This window comes from Cherax quadricarinatus, chromosome 81 (genome assembly GCF_038502225.1).
Source record: "Cherax quadricarinatus isolate ZL_2023a chromosome 81, ASM3850222v1, whole genome shotgun sequence".
Classification (NCBI taxonomy): domain Eukaryota; kingdom Metazoa; phylum Arthropoda; class Malacostraca; order Decapoda; family Parastacidae; genus Cherax; species Cherax quadricarinatus.
This window is the reverse complement of record NC_091372.1, coordinates 13,259,277-13,275,014: the sequence shown is the minus strand read 5'-3', so window position 1 is coordinate 13,275,014 and position 15,738 is coordinate 13,259,277. Positions and strand designations below refer to the sequence as shown.

The window sequence follows — 15,738 nt, the reverse complement described above, 5'->3', positions numbered from 1 at the left end:
GAAATAAGCAAGCGCATGGCCTCTTATACCGTAATGGTCAAGTTTGTGGAGTAGGCTGTCGTGGTCTACTGTGTCAAAAGCTTTTCTTAGGTCAATAAAAATTCCTAGTGGATATTCCTTATTTTCCAATGCTGTGTAAAGCAGATCTAGCATTTTTATGATTGCATCATTAGTGCTTTTATTTTTCCTAAATCCAAATTGGCAGGGGTTGAGTATGTTTTGTGCTGTTATAAATGAATACATGTATAGTCTCCTGTGCACGAGTTTCTCAAAGATTTTGGATAGCAATGGTAAGTTTGATATTGGCCTATAGTTGTTTAAGTCTGTAGGGTCACCACCTTTATGTATTGGTGTAACCCTTGCCATCTTGAGTAGTTTCGGGAAGGTGCTAGTTTCTAGTGACTTGTTAAAAAGTAATGAAATAGCATGCGAAAGGATATGGGCCGCTCGCTTGTACAGTAATGGTGGGACATTAGACAGATTCCCTGAGTTGTTTTTAAGTGACTTTATAATCTCGGTGACTTCCAAGGGCTCAGTTGGTGCAAGATAGAAGGAATTTGGGAAATTCCCATCTAGGTAGTCCCCGGCATGGGCATTAGTATGTGGGATTTTATTGGCGAGATTAGATCCTATGGTTGAGAAGAAGTCGTTTATCTTGTTAGCTGTGTCAGTGGGATGTAGTGGTGTTTCATTAGGTTTAGTTAGGACAATATTCTTGGTTTTTTTCAGTTTGTGGGTCCCTAGAATCTGAGAGAGTGTTTTCCAGGTCTTTTTTATATCTCCTCTAGTGTCTGTGAATCTACTGGAGTAGTATATTTGTTTGGCTTTCTTTATTACTTTGGTGAGAACTGATGAATAGTGTTTAAGAATATCTTTGTGTATTAAGCCCTGTCTATATTGCTTTTCATATTGGTGTTTCTTGTCAGTGGATTTCAGAATGGTGCTGGTTAGCCATGGGCAACCAAGCCGTTTGTGATCTGTTTCGTTTTTATAGGACAAAGTTTGTTGTATAGTCTAAGTAATTTGTTAAGAAAAATGTCTGTCCAGTCATCAATACCATTGGCCTTGGAGAATTCTGTAGGCCAGTCAACAATCTCTAGGTCAGTTGTGAACTTCCTTATTGAGGCCTCGTCATGGAGTCTCATTTAGACTGTTGTATTCAAGTGGTGGTTTATTAATGTTTGTCAGGAGGAAAGTAGGGTAGTGGTCTGTAGTGCTATCTGTGATTATCCCTGATATAAGGGGGGCTAGTATATTGGTCCATATGTGGCCTATTATGGTTGCACTTGTCTCAGTGAGCCTGGTTGGTTTAGTTATTGTTGGTATGAGAAGTGTGTTGTTCATATTGTTGATGAAATCAGTTACAGGCTGATCATCTAGTAAGCCAAGGTTGATGTTGAAGTCTCCAGCTAAGAGAAGGTGGTGCTTATTCATTTGTCTGTTTGTTATTAGTGACTTTAATTTCTCACTGAAATTTGGGATGTTTGTGTGAGGTATCCAGTAAATGGCACCGATTGTTATAGGTGTCTTAAGGTTTTTTACAGTAAAATTAGCAAAAATGTATTCCCCATATTCATCACTAAAGCAAGTGGTGCTAATACAAGATAATTGGTTAGAGTAATAGATTGCAATACCACCCCCAACTTGGTTTGGTCTGCAGTTGTGAATTGCTGTGTATCCTGGTAGAGGGTAGATATCTATTGTGTCCTGCTTAAGCCAGGTCTCAGTAAGAATAATGCAGGAGAAGGGTGTCTTTAGTGACTCAAGGAGTGCCAGGAGGTCATCGTAGTGTTTGCTTAAGGACCTGATGTTGTAGTTAAGTACTGATAGGCTTTTAGCATTGTTTAGGATAGTGCTGGCTTGTGATGCTGTGTAATAAAGGCAGTTACTTTCCAATAGGTTTTGATTGGGTGTCAGATTATGGAGGTTTAGATCAGGGTCAACGTGATCAATCATCTTCTAGGTTTAAATTATGGTTATTTATATCCTGAGTTATGTGTTGAGTTCTAGTACTGATATCTGTAGTGGTGGGAAGCTTGGATAAGTATATAGCTAGAGTATTTTGGTCATATAGAGTATAGTCACTACTACACATAATGAAGTTGATGTTGTCTATGTGTTGTGCTGGAATGAACTAAAGTACAACTAGGTATAAACTAGTAATATAAAAATACAAATTTAAAATAGAACAAGACTCTCACTTGGGCATTAACACTAAATTTAGCAGTCTTTCCTAACAAAACCTCACTTTTTCAGTTATCATAGATTTTCCTTGCCTGGAGTATATATGAATAAGATTAACCCTTTGACTGTTTCAGACGTATATATATGTCTTACGAGCCACCGTGTTTGACGTATTTATACGCATAAATTCTAGTGGCTTCAAATCAAGCGGAAGAAAGCTGGTAGGCCTACACGAGAGAGAATGGGTCTGAGTGGTCGGTGTGTATTACAAAAAAAAGTATTTTTTAAAGATTGTAAGATTTACTCCTTTTGTAATAAAGAGTTCGGGATACATAAATACACACATTAAAATCAATTAATCTTTAATATTATATAAAAATCAACTTTCTTTGGTCTAGAGGTATTTGAACTAACATCTGATAATATATACATGTTACAATAATAAATTATAATTAGCATTTACTAAAATAATAATTAATAATTCGTGACCCTACACAGGGTACAACTTTCTTGACACTACTGTGGCACTATATATCTATATATATCTATGCTAAAATAATAATTAAGTAACATTTAAAATAATATATTACAATCAACTGTTTCTCACGACACTTATTCGAGTTGTGACGCTCTTTCTCCACTGTGTCACTTTGACACCCTTTTCTCCGTGTAATATACACTTTCGCAACCGTGTCACACTTGACACCCTTGTCTCTGCGTCACACTACCCGCATAGCGTCTTTGTCGAGGCCAGTCACATGACTATTCAGTGTACACTACAACCAGGCCATCTTCAGTGTCACACGACACCCTTTTCGTCTCAGTGTTCCACTACGGTCCTGTGCATATCTCAGTGTTCCACTCCATCATACTTCCTTAAGTGTCACACTACGGTCCTGGCCCAGTTCAGTGTAACACTCCAACCTTTTCTTCATGTAATGTCCCACTAAACAGCATCAGATGACTCCGGCCCACAGTTGACAAGCGTAGGCGGTGAGTCCACAGACATCACCAGTAGTCCAGTAAATCCTCTCCAAAGCCGGTTGACACACCGCTAGCCGAACACCATGCTGCAAGCTCACTGAATGCGGCCGTCAAGTAACTGAGGCCAACAGACTCAGTGAGCTGCGGTGAGTGGTTCTTCTAACGCCAGTAGATGGGTACGATTAGGTGTTCAGGTACCTACTGCGTAGATGCGTACCGTGAGGTGCTCAGGTACTTAATGTTTCTAAAGCCAGTAGATGTGTACCATTAGGTGGTCAGGTACCTACTGCTTAGATGCGCACTGAGAGGCACTCAGGTACTTAATGTTTCTAAAGCCAGTAGATGTGTACCATTAGGTGGTCAGGTACCTACTGCTTAGATGCGCACTGTGAGGCACTCAGGTACTTAATGTTTCTAAAGCCAGTAGATGTGTACGATTAGGTGGTCAGGTACCTACTGCTTAGATGCGCACCGTGAGGCACTCAGGTACTTAATGTTTCTAAAGCCAGTAGATGTGTACCATTAGGTGGTCAGGTACCTACTGCTTAGATGCGTACCTCGAGGAGTTCAGGTACTTAATGTTGCTGAAGCCAGTAGATATGTACCCTTAGGTGTTCAGGTACCTACTGCTTAGGTGCATACCCTGAGGTGTTCAGGTACATACTGCTCTAAGGCCAGTAGACATGTACCATTAGGTGTCCAGGTACCTACTGCTTAGATGTGTACCATTAGGCGATCAGGTACTTAATGCTCTGAGGCCGGCTCAGCAGTCCCCACATTGGGTTTGATGACGTACCCAGTGGTACTGCCGGCCGGCAGGTTAACTATTTAACCGCTAGTTTGGCAGGGGGCCGTAACAGTGTGCGCCCTGTGAAAAAAATCGAGGACTCAATGGTGCATTGTAGGAATGCCATCTTGGTAGTCCATTTTCACCATGCCTCGCGGTAAGAAGTACCTCACTCCTCGGCAGATTGGAGGTCTTTTGTTCCCAAATGATAGCTCTAACAGTGATGAAAGTACCAGTGAAAGTGAATTTCATGGTTTTGGAGTGGGCGTGACCGAAAGCAGTACCCAGGATAATGTAATTAGTGATGAAAATCCAGACAACCGTCAACCTTCCACGTCTGGTGCTGGGCCATCTCATTCACGTTCATCTGTACCAGGATGAAAGAGGAAACTATTTGCTTGTGTACAAGACTCGGAGCAGTGAAAGTGGTAGTGATAGTGATTTCAAAGCTATTGAAAGCAGTTCTAGTTGCGACAGTGAGGGTGAATGTTCTCCAGTGAAGCAGCAGTATATATGACGTAGTATGCGTTCTGGTAGTGTGTCATGTGTTTTTCCAAGGGAAAGGAGTAAATCTCGGAGTACATCCCGTGGCCTTACACCATGAACTGATAGTGAAGATGACAATATTGTTACAATGGGCATGAATGATGTGAGTGAGGCAGCAGGTGGTGATAATAGTGGTGGCACGAGTCATGTGGCACCAGCAGCAGGCCACGCTACTACTGACACTAACTCGGCACAACCACAACTAGCCTCAACCAACCCCACACTCCCACAACATCCACAACCACAACTTGCACAACCACAACCACCTTTCAATATCCAGAACCCACCAGCAGACTGCATCTGGGATTGGTAGCAAGGTGACAGTTTTGTTCCCAATCCCCATGACTTTGATGAAACACAAAGTGGAATACGGCTATCATGTACACTTGTGAACAGTGCTACTGAACTGGAATGCTTTCACTTATTCTTTGATGAACCCCTGATGGACATTATTGTCAGGGAAAGCAATACATACTTAGAGTACACCATGGCAAACACAATTCTTTCACCAAGATCATGCCTACACCAGTGGAAGGACACAACTGTGGCAGAGATGTATCTGTTCTTTGCCACAATAATGCTTATGCCACATGTGTATAAGCACAGTGTTAACACATGCTGGCTGACAAACCGCCTGATTTCAACCCCAGCTTTCAGTGACATTATACCAGTGAATAGATTTGTGCTACTGTTACGTATGCTCCACATTTCAGACAAAACAAGGCCTGACAGAAGCAACAGGTTATATAAGATCAGAAATGTGTTTATGTACCTGAAACAAAAGTGCTGTATGTATTTTTATCCCTTCAGGAAGCTTGTTATTGATGAGTCTTTCATTTTGTTCAAAGGCAGACTCTCATTCAAGTATTACATACCAAGCAAGAGGCAACGCTTTGGTATAAAGTTATTTGTACTGTGTGATTGCAAAAGTGGTCTGGTTTTGGATGTAATTGTGTACAGTGGCAGTAAAACATTGCAAGATACCAGGAAGGTACTGGGTATCTCTGGTGATGTGGTTAAATCAATGATGGAACCATATCTTGGTAAGGGGCATATTTTATATACTGACAACTGGTACACAAGCCCTTTACTCAGTGATTTCTTGCGAGTGAACACGACAGATGTGTGTGGCACAGTGCGTGGAAATCTTAAGCATATGCCTAGGTTCGACACTGGCACTCGTAGAGGTGATGTTCAGGTGTTTGCTGCCAATGACATCATGGCATTTCGGTGGCATGACAAACGTAATGTCACACTGTTGACATCAGTTCACCGACACGAAATGGTAGACAGTGGCAAGCAGAATAGAGAGACCAATGAACCCATCGTAAAACCTGCAGCTGTGATGGATTACAACCTCAATATGCGGTTAGTGGACAAATGTGACATGCAGATTGAGTTTGCCGATTGTGTTCACAAGAGCTATGAGTGGTACATAAAACTCTTTTTCCATCTTCTTGACATTTCCATGCTGAATGCTTATATGTATAAGTTGAAGACCAACAACAAACCCAAATAAGGTGAATTTTGTTTGTCAGTTATCAGACAAATAATATTCAAGTACATACCAAGGAACAACACTTGCAATTATCAACACATGCCCTCATGTCTGAGGCCTGGTGATCACTACCCCATACCACTGCCTGCTACTGCTTTCAAGAAAAATGCTCAGAAGAGGTGTTATGTCTGTGCACATACCACAAAATACCCACAAAAATGCAGACACTCATTTTATGTGTGAGGAGTGTAAAACACCATTGTGCATACACCCTTGTTTCAAAGAATTCCACAAGCTGCAGCAGTTCTAGGAAAGTGTCCAGTGATTGTACATTTTTTTTTTCTCAAGTCTGCCATCTCCCACTGAGGCAGGGTGACCCAAAAAGAAAGAAAATCCCCAAAAAGAAAATACTTTCATCATCATTCAACACTTTCACCTCACTCACACATAATCACTGTTTTTGCAGAGGTGCCCAGAATACAACAGCTTAGAAGCATATACATACATATAAAGATACACAACATATCCCTCCAAACTGCCAATATCCCAAACCCCTCCTTTAAAGTGCAGGCATTGTACTTCCCATTTCCAGGACTCAAGTCCGGCTATATTAAAATAACCGGTTTCCCTGAATTCCTTCACTAAATATTACCCTGCTCACACTCCAACAGCTCGTCAGGCACCAAATACCATTTGTCTCCATTCACTCCTATCTAACATGCTCACGCAAGCTTGCTGGAAGTCCAAGCCCCTCGCCCACAAAACCTCCCTTACCCCTTCCTTCCAACCTTTTCGAGGACAACCACTATCCCGCCTTCCTTCCCCTACAGATTTATATGCTCTCCATGTCGTTCTACTTTGATCCATTCTCTCTAAATGACCAAACCACCTCAACAACCCCTCTTCAGCCCTCTGACTAATACTTTTATTAACTCCACACCTTCTCCTAATTTCCACAATCCGAATTTTCTGTATAATTATTTGCACCACACACTACCCCTAGACAGGACATCTCCACTGCCTCCAACCGCCTCCTCCCTGCTGCATTCATAACCCAAGCTTCACACCCATATAAGAGTGTTGGTACTACTATACTTTCATAAATTTCCCTTCTTTGCCTCCATAGATAACGTTTTTTTGTCTCCACGTATACCTCAACGCACCACTCACCTTTTCTCCCTCATCAGTTCTACGATTAACCTCATCCTTCATAAATCTATCCGCCGACACGTCAACTCCCAAGTACAGTGGACCCCCAGTATACGATATTAATCCATTCCAGAGAGCTAGCTGTTAGTCGAATTAATTTTCCCCATAAGAAATAATGGAAATCCAATTAATCCGTTTCAGACAGCCAAAAGTATTAACAAAAAATATTTTTTTTTAAAGATTAAATATAAATATACATACAGAAAACAATGAAGTCTTTACTGACTCTACTTGTTGGTGTATGACAGGCACATAGGAGGCAAGAGGAAGACAAGTTTATTATGCTTCAGTGTGACGCTAATATCATCTCTATATGGCTTATTTATCTATCACAGTTCATCTAATATGACATTATAAACAATAATAACATAGAAACATGATATATATTCTAGAATGAATAAATTATATCATAATGTATAAGAGGAGTAAATGGTGTAAGTGTTGATGGGTTTAAGGGCCGCCACTGAGAGAAGCCGTGTTGGTGGCATTGGAGGATTTTACCAGCACCACCATCACACTTAAACAATGTATGTATTTTATAAATAAGAAATATTTACATTTTAATTTATAAATAAGAAATATTTATTTAAATCATAAATAAGAAATATTTACATTTTAATTTATAAATAAGTAAGTTTATTCAGGTATACACACATGCAGTTACATAGATTATCATACATAGCAGCATAAGTGTAAAGTACCTAGGATAACCCAAAAAAAAGTCAGAGTGACTTTTGTATTTCCATTGGGGTCCTTTTATATGTACACTTAATATATTTACTTTTATGCTTACACTTTTATATTTACACTTACCTTGGAGATGTTAGTTTAATTAGTTAGTTTGATGGAGAAGATGCTGGCAGAGGTTTAGGGTAGTGGAAGATAGCAGGCCAGCATATGTTCAGCAGATGTACACACATCCAACAACATTGGAGAGTTACTTTTGTGTCGTTTTTCTATCGCTTACTTGCTTAACTTACTTGCTACACTGTTAACCCATAAACGGTCCAAACGTATACAGTGGACCCCCACCTTACGAATGCATTGCGTTACGTTAAATCCGCCATACAAAGCATTTGAACGCAAAATTTTTGCCTCACCTCACGATAAAAAACTCGCCTTACGTGATTCGTCCGGGACGCGTCCCACGTGTCGCCTCAGCACCATTGTTTACAAGCCAGCCAGTGCAGTCGCATCTACGCATACATTCGATACATTTCACATTATCCCAGTGTTTTTAGTGCTTGTAACTGCAAAATAAGTCACCTTGGACCCCAAGAAAGCTTCTAGTGCCATCCCTGTGGTAAAAAGGGCAAAAATTAGTATGGAATTGAAAAAAGAGATTAAGGAAATGTGTGCAAAGTAGGTTGAATTACAAACCGACTACCCAATAACGTGGTCAGAAATTTGCAATTTGGCCAATTTCACAAAAACTAAAAAATATGACAATTTCAAAATAAGGTCCAGAATGAACAATGCAGACATTCCTGGCTCTAAAATAACATTTTCTTTGTTCATCAGTCATGTCTCCAGGCCCCTCTGATATTACTCTTGCTTTCTATTTTGAATTTTTATTCAAACAAAAAATAGAAGATTTACTATTATGCAGACTACTGCAATACTGTAATGATTGTATAAATAACATCAACCCATTCATGACTGCATATTAGAATGGCTAGTTGGACATTTATTGGACAATGACATTATTTGTTTACTTTTGACCATCGGCAAAAATCAAACATTTCCCCTACTTTGAGATCCATTTCCAGGTTCTTTTTGTAGTAAAATTGGTCAAAATCACCTCTATTTCTATAATATGTTTTCCATTCTATCATATGAGACCAAGAAAATGAGAATACAACCATAAATACTATACGAAAATAGACCACAAAGTCGGCATTTTAATTAAAAAAAACGGTCGGAGTTCTTTTTTTCTCATTATGCACTGCGTGCTGCAGGATTTTTTTTATATGGTGCACACTGACCACACAGACCCATTCTCTCACATGTGGGCCTACCATCTTTCTCCTTCTTGATTTGAAGCCGCTAGAATTTATGAGTATATATACATCAAACACGGTACCTCGTAAGACGTATATATACAGCCGTGACAGTCAAAGGGTTAAAGAAACTGTAAAATGGGGCCCTCCTGTAACTAAGTAAATTTTCATTATAATCATGGGAAAGCATTAACTTGTAGGAATCATACAGCATAGCTATGATAATTGGATTCAATCTAAGGGAAGGGAGAGTAGATCTTCAGCTCAGTGGAGCAAAAGTCTTAGGTAGCATGAAGGTATCCTCTCTTGAGTGTGAAAGCTTGTGTTTTATATACTGTATTTGTGAGATTATTTATTTATTTTTTTTTTTTGCTTAGTAATTTCCTATAACTTCATTACAGAAGTGTGATGTTGTGATGTGGAGAATGGTGCGCCGATACCTGCCCCACGCTGTCGTAGGGGCAGTCATGTTGGTTCTTATTTATCGTGCCCATCATCCCTGCCAAGATGCAGTGCAACGACCATTTAGAAAGGTATAACAATTGCTAACCTAAATGCTGAAGTAGGAGAAACTGTTTTAGAGGGTGTAGTAGGTAAGTTTGGGTGCCAGGGTCAAAAGGGGGCTTTTCATTGAACTTTGTATAGAAAGAGGTTTGATAACAGGTAATACATATTCATTATAAAAGAGGATAAATAAGTACACAAGATATGATATAGGGCTTAATGACAGCAGTTTATTATATTACGTATTAGTAGGTTGTAGGTTGGTAGACAGCAACCACCCAAGGAGGTACTACCGTCCTGCCAAGTGAGTGTACAACGAAAGCCTGTAATTGTTTTACATGATGGTAGGATTGCTGGTGTCTTTTGTCTGTCTTATAAATATGCAAGATTACAGGTACATCTTGCTACTTCTACTTACACTTAGGTCACACTACACATACTTGTACATGTTTATTTATACACACTCGTCTGAGTTTTCTTTGATTTTATCTTAATAGATCTTGTTCTTATTACTTTTCCTTTTATATCCATGGGGAAGTGGAATAAGAATCTTTCCTCCGTAAGCCGTATGCCGGGAACAATGGGCTGGTAACCCCTTTTTCTGTAATGGTTACTAAAAAGAATAAGAAGAAAATTGTCAAAGTGGGATGTCTGAATGTGCATGGATTTTGTGGGAATGACAAGAAAGAGGTGATTATGGATGTTATGAATGAGAAGAAGCTGGATGTCCTGGCCTTAAGTGAAACAAAGCTGAAGGGGGTGGGAGAGTTTCAGTGGAGAGAAATAAATGGAATTAGGTCAGGGGTTTCAAATAGAGCTAGAGCTAAAGGAGTAGCAATAATGTTGAAGGATAAGCTATGACAGGAAAAGAGGGAGTATAAATGTATTAATACAAGGATTATGTGGAGTAAAATAAAGGTTGGATGTGAAAAGTGGGTTATAATAAGTGTATATGCACCCTGGAGAAGAGAGAAGTGTAGAGGAGAGAGAGAGATTTTGGGAAATGAGTGAATGCATGGGGAGTTTTGAACCAAGTGTGACAGTACTTGTGGTTGGGGATTTCAATGCTAAATCGGGTAAAAATGTGGAATGAGTAGTAGGTAAATTTGGGGTGCCAGGGGTAAATGAAAATGAGGAGCCTTAAAGGCTCCCCATTTTCATTTATCCCTGTGAAGAAAGAGGTTTGGTAATAAGTAATACATATTTTATGAAAAAGAGGATAAATAAATATACAAGGTATGATATAGCACGTAATGAAAGTAGTTAGATTATGTATTGGTGGATAAAAGGTTGATGGGTAGGCTCCTGGATGTACATGTTTGTAGAGGGGCAACTGATATGTCGGATCATTATTTAGTTGTAGCAATAGTTAGAGTAAGAGATAGAAGGGAAAAGAGGAAAATGGCAACAAGTAAGAGAGAGGTGAAAGTGTATAAACTAAGGGAGGAGGATATAAGAAACTATTGGCAGAAAGGTGGGCTGGTGCAAGTATGAGTAGTGGGGGGGGGGGGTTGAAGAGGGTTGGAAAAGTTTTAAAAATGTAGTATTAGAATGTGGGGCAGAAGTTTGTGGTTATAGGAGGGTGGGGGCAGGTGGAAAGAGGAGTGATTGGTGGAATGATGAAGTAAAGGGTGTGATAAAAGAGAAAAAGTTAGCTTATGAGAGGTTTTTACAAAGCAGAAGTGTTATAAGAAGAGCAGAGTATATGAAGAGTAAAAGAAAGGTGAAGAGAGTGGTGAGAGAGTGCAAAAGGAAAGCAGATGATAGAGTGGGAGAGGCACTGTCAAGAAATTTTAATGAAAATAAGAAAAAATTTTGGAGTGAGTTAAACAAGTTAAGAAAGCCTAGGGAACGAATGGATTTGTCAGTTACAAACAGAGTAGGGGAGTTGGTAGATGGGGAGATGAAGGTATTAGGTAGATGGTGGGAATATTTTGAGGAACTTTTAAATGTCGACGAAGAAAGGGAGGCGGTAATTTCATGCATTGGCCAGTTAGGTATGCCATCTTTTAGGAGTGAGGAAGAGCAGGATGGGAGTGTGAGGGAGGTACGTGAGGCATTATGTAGAATGAAAGGGAGTAAAGCAGCTGGAATTGATGGGATCATGACAGAAATGTTAAAAGCAGGGGTTTTTATAGTGTTAGAGTGGTTGGTATTTTTGTTTAATAAATGTAATAATAAATGTTTAATAAATGATATTCAGTAGTAAAGTTCAACTTAGGACCATTTCGACTTACGACCGGTTTCTCGGAACCGAACTCGGTCGTAAGTCGGATGGTAGGTGTATATATGTGCACATCCCTCAGGGTTTTCTTCTATTTTCTTACTAGTTCTTGTTTATTTCCTGTTCTCTCCATGGGGAAGTGGAACAGAATTCTTCCTCTGTAAGCCATGCGTGTTGTAAGAGGCGACTAAAATGCCGGGAGCAAGGGGCTAGTAACCCCTTCTGTATATATTACTAAATGCAAAAGGAGAAGCTTTCGTTTTTCCTTTTGGGCCACCCCACCTCGGTGGGATACGGCCGGTGTGTTGAAAGAAAGAAAATGTATGAAAGAAGGGAAGGTACCTAGGGATTGGCAGAGAGCATGTATAATTCCTTTATATAAAGGGAAGGGGGACAAAAGAGATTGTAAAAATTATAGAGGAATTAGTTTACTGAGTATACCAGGAAAAGTGTATGGTATGGTTATTATTGAAAGAATTAGAGGTAAAACAGAATGTAGGATTGCAGATAAGCAAGGAGGTTTTAGAATGGGTAGGGGATGTGCAGATCAAGTGTTTGCATTGAAGCATATATGTGAACAGTATTTAGATAAAGGTAGGGAAGTTTTTATTGCATTTATGGATTTAGAAAAGGCATATGATAGAGTGGATAGGGGAGCAATGTGGCAGATGTTGCAAGTATATGGAATAGGTGGTAAGTTACTAAATGCTGTAAATGAATTTTTATGAGGATAGTGAAGCTCAGGTTAGGGTATGAAGAAGAGAGGGAGACTACTTCCCGGTAAAAGTAGGTCTTAGACAGGGATGTGTAATGTCACCATGGTTGTTTAATATGTTTATTGATGGGGTTGTAAAAGAAGTAAATGCTAGGGTGTTCGGGAGAGGGGTGGGATTAAATTATGGGGAATCAAATACAAAATGGGAATTGATAGTTACTTTTTACTGATGATACTGTGCTTAAGGGAGATTCTGAAGAAAAATTGAGTGTGTGTGTAAAGGTAGAAAGTTGAAAGTGAACATAGAAAATAGTAAGGTGATGAGGGTATCAAATGATTTAGATAAAGAAAAATTGGATATCAAATTGAAGAGGAGGAGTATGGAAGAAGTTAATGTTTTCAGATATTTGGGAGTTGACGTGTCAGTGGATGGATTTATGAAGGATGATGTTAATCATAGAATTGATGAAGGAAAACAGGTGAGTGGCGCATTGAGGTATATGTGGAGACAAAAAATTTTAGCTATGGAGGCAAAGAAGGGAATGTATGAAAGTATACTGGTACCAACACTCTTAGATGGGTATGAAGCTTGGGTTGTAAATGCTGTAGCTAGGAGACAGTTGGAGTCAGTGGAGATGTCCTGTTTAAGGGCAATGTGTGGTGTAAATATTATGCAGAAAATTTGGAGTGTGGAAATTAGGAGAAGGTGTGGAGTTAATAAATAAAAGTATTAGTCTGAAGAGGGGCTGTTGAGGTGGTTTGGTCATTTAGAGAGAATGGATCAAAGTAGAATGACATGGAGAGCATATAAATCTGTAGGGGAAGGAAGGCGGGGTAAGGGTCGTCCTTGAAAAGGTTGGAGGGAGGGGGTAAAGGAGGTGTTGTGGGTGAGGGGCTTGGACTTCCAGCAAGCGTGCATGAGCGTGTTAGATAGGAGTGAATGGAGACGAATGGTATTTGGGACCTGACGAGCTGCTGGAGTGTGAGCAGGGTAATATTTAGTGAAGGGATTCAGGGAAACCAGTTATTTTTATATAGCCAGACTTGAGTCCTGGAAATAAGAAGTACAGTGCCTGCACTTTAAAGGAGGGGTTTGGGATATTGGCAGTTTGGAGGGATATGTTGTGTATCTTTATATGTACGTATATGCTTCTAAACTGTTGTATTCTGAGCACCTCTGCAAAAACAGTGATTATGTGCGAGTGAGGTGAAAGTGTTGAATGATGAAAGTATTTTGTTTTTGGGGATTTTCTTTCTTTTTGGGTCACCCTGCCTCGGTGGGAGACGGCCGACTTGTTAAAAAAAAAAATTAGTATATAAAAGTTTAGTGGGTAGACTTCTGGATGTGCATGCTTTTAGAGGGGCAATTGATATATCAGATCATTATTTAGTTGTAGCTACAGTGAAAGTAAGAGGTAGATACGGTACAAGGAAAATGTTGTCAGTGATTAAGAGAGAGGTGAGTTTATAAATTATAGGAGGAGGAAGTTAAAGTAAGTTATCAGCAACTGCTGGAAGAAAAATGTGCTAGAGAGAGTATAGGTAATGAGGGGGAAATTGTAGAGATATTTGGTAGATTTAAATATGTAGTGTTAGTGTGTGTAGCAAAAGTTTGTGGATATAGGAGAGTGGATGCAGGAGTGAAGAGGAGCAATTGGTGGAAGGATGAGGTAAAGGAGGTGGTAAGGGAAAAAAAGTTAGCATGAGAGGTTTTTACAAAGCATAAGTGATATAAGGAGGGTGGAGTATATGGAGACTGAGTAAGAGAGAGAGAGAGGTTGAGGAAGTGTAAAGGAGATATTTGGGAGTGGACTTGTCAGTGAACAGTTTATGAAAGATGAGGTGAACTATAGAATTAACAGGAGGGAAAAAGTGGGTGGTGCATTGAGGCATCATCTTTGGAAACAAAGAACATTATCTGTGGATGTAATGGGGGGAATTTATCAGAGTACAATGGTACTAACACTCTTATATGGGTGTGAAGCATGGATTATAAATATTGCAGTGAGGAGGAGGCAGCAGAGGTGTGTCTGAGGGCAATATATGATATAAATAATATGCAGAGAATTTGTAGTTTGAAGATAAGGTGAGGGGTTACTAAAAGTGTTGTCTAGAGGACTGCAGAGGGGTTATTGAGATGGTTTGGACATTAGAGAGGGTGGAGAAAAATACGATTACTTAGAGGGGTGTATAAATCTGTAGCGGAGGGAAGGCAGGGTTGGGGTTGAAGGTGCAAGGACCTTGGACATCCTACGAGTACATGTGAGCATGTCAGATAGGAGTGAGTGGAGGCAAGTGGTTTTTATGATGATGTGCTGTTGGAGTATAAGCAAGGTAACTTGGAGGGATTCAGGGAAACTGGTTAGCTGGGCTTGAGTCCTAGAGGTAGGAGGTACAGTGCCTGCACTGTGTAGGAGGGGTGGGGATATTGCAGTTTGGAGGGGCATCTGAGCTGTAGTATGTGGCATGTCTCTGGCAAAACAGTGATGGAGTGAGTGGTAAAGTTATTTTAAGATTGTTTTTTGGGTCACTCTGTCTTGGTGGGAGATGGTTGGTGTGTTAAAAAAAATCCATAGCTTTGTGACACACCCATACAATTAAATGCAATACATTTCTTTAAAAAAAAATATTTTGACTATACTGTAGTACATACTGTACTTTTGATGTTTGCCAACAGCACATGACGTCAGATAATACAGGAGCTTTGCATAATTATGACCGGAATGAGCCAATGATCTTCATTGGAGGGATGCCACGCTCTGGCACTACACTTGCACGTGCCATGCTTGATGCCCATCCTGACATAAGGTGTGGAGAGGAGACTAGAGTAGTGCCTCGGATACTTCAAATGCGACAACAGTGGAAAAGATCGGCCAAGGAATCATTACGGTTACAAGAAGCAGGTGTTACAGATGAGGTTAGTTCAAGTGGGTTTGTATGATTATTGAAACTCAAACAAAATAATGGCTCAAAATTTGTAGATAATTAAGTGCATATTTAGTTGACTGTTGATTAACATGGGAGTTAGGTTCTTGAAAATGGCATCTAATAAAAATAAATCTTCTAAAATGAACTGAAGAATACAGG

At 39.8% G+C, this 15,738-nt stretch overlaps 1 protein-coding gene across 5 annotated transcripts in view; it reads left to right on the top strand.

Annotated features, from left to right (window-relative positions):
• The window catches only part of LOC128699841 (protein-tyrosine sulfotransferase), a 51,422-nt gene that overhangs the window by 10,043 nt on the left and 25,641 nt on the right, over positions 1–15,738 (top strand). For all 5 annotated transcript variants that reach the window (XM_053792623.2, XM_053792624.2, XM_053792620.2 and 2 more), the window contains 2 exons: positions 9,610–9,741; positions 15,329–15,568. In XM_053792623.2, the coding sequence (XP_053648598.1) occupies positions 9,610–9,741; positions 15,329–15,568 (372 nt within the window). The remainder of the gene's footprint in view (positions 1–9,609; positions 9,742–15,328; positions 15,569–15,738) is intronic.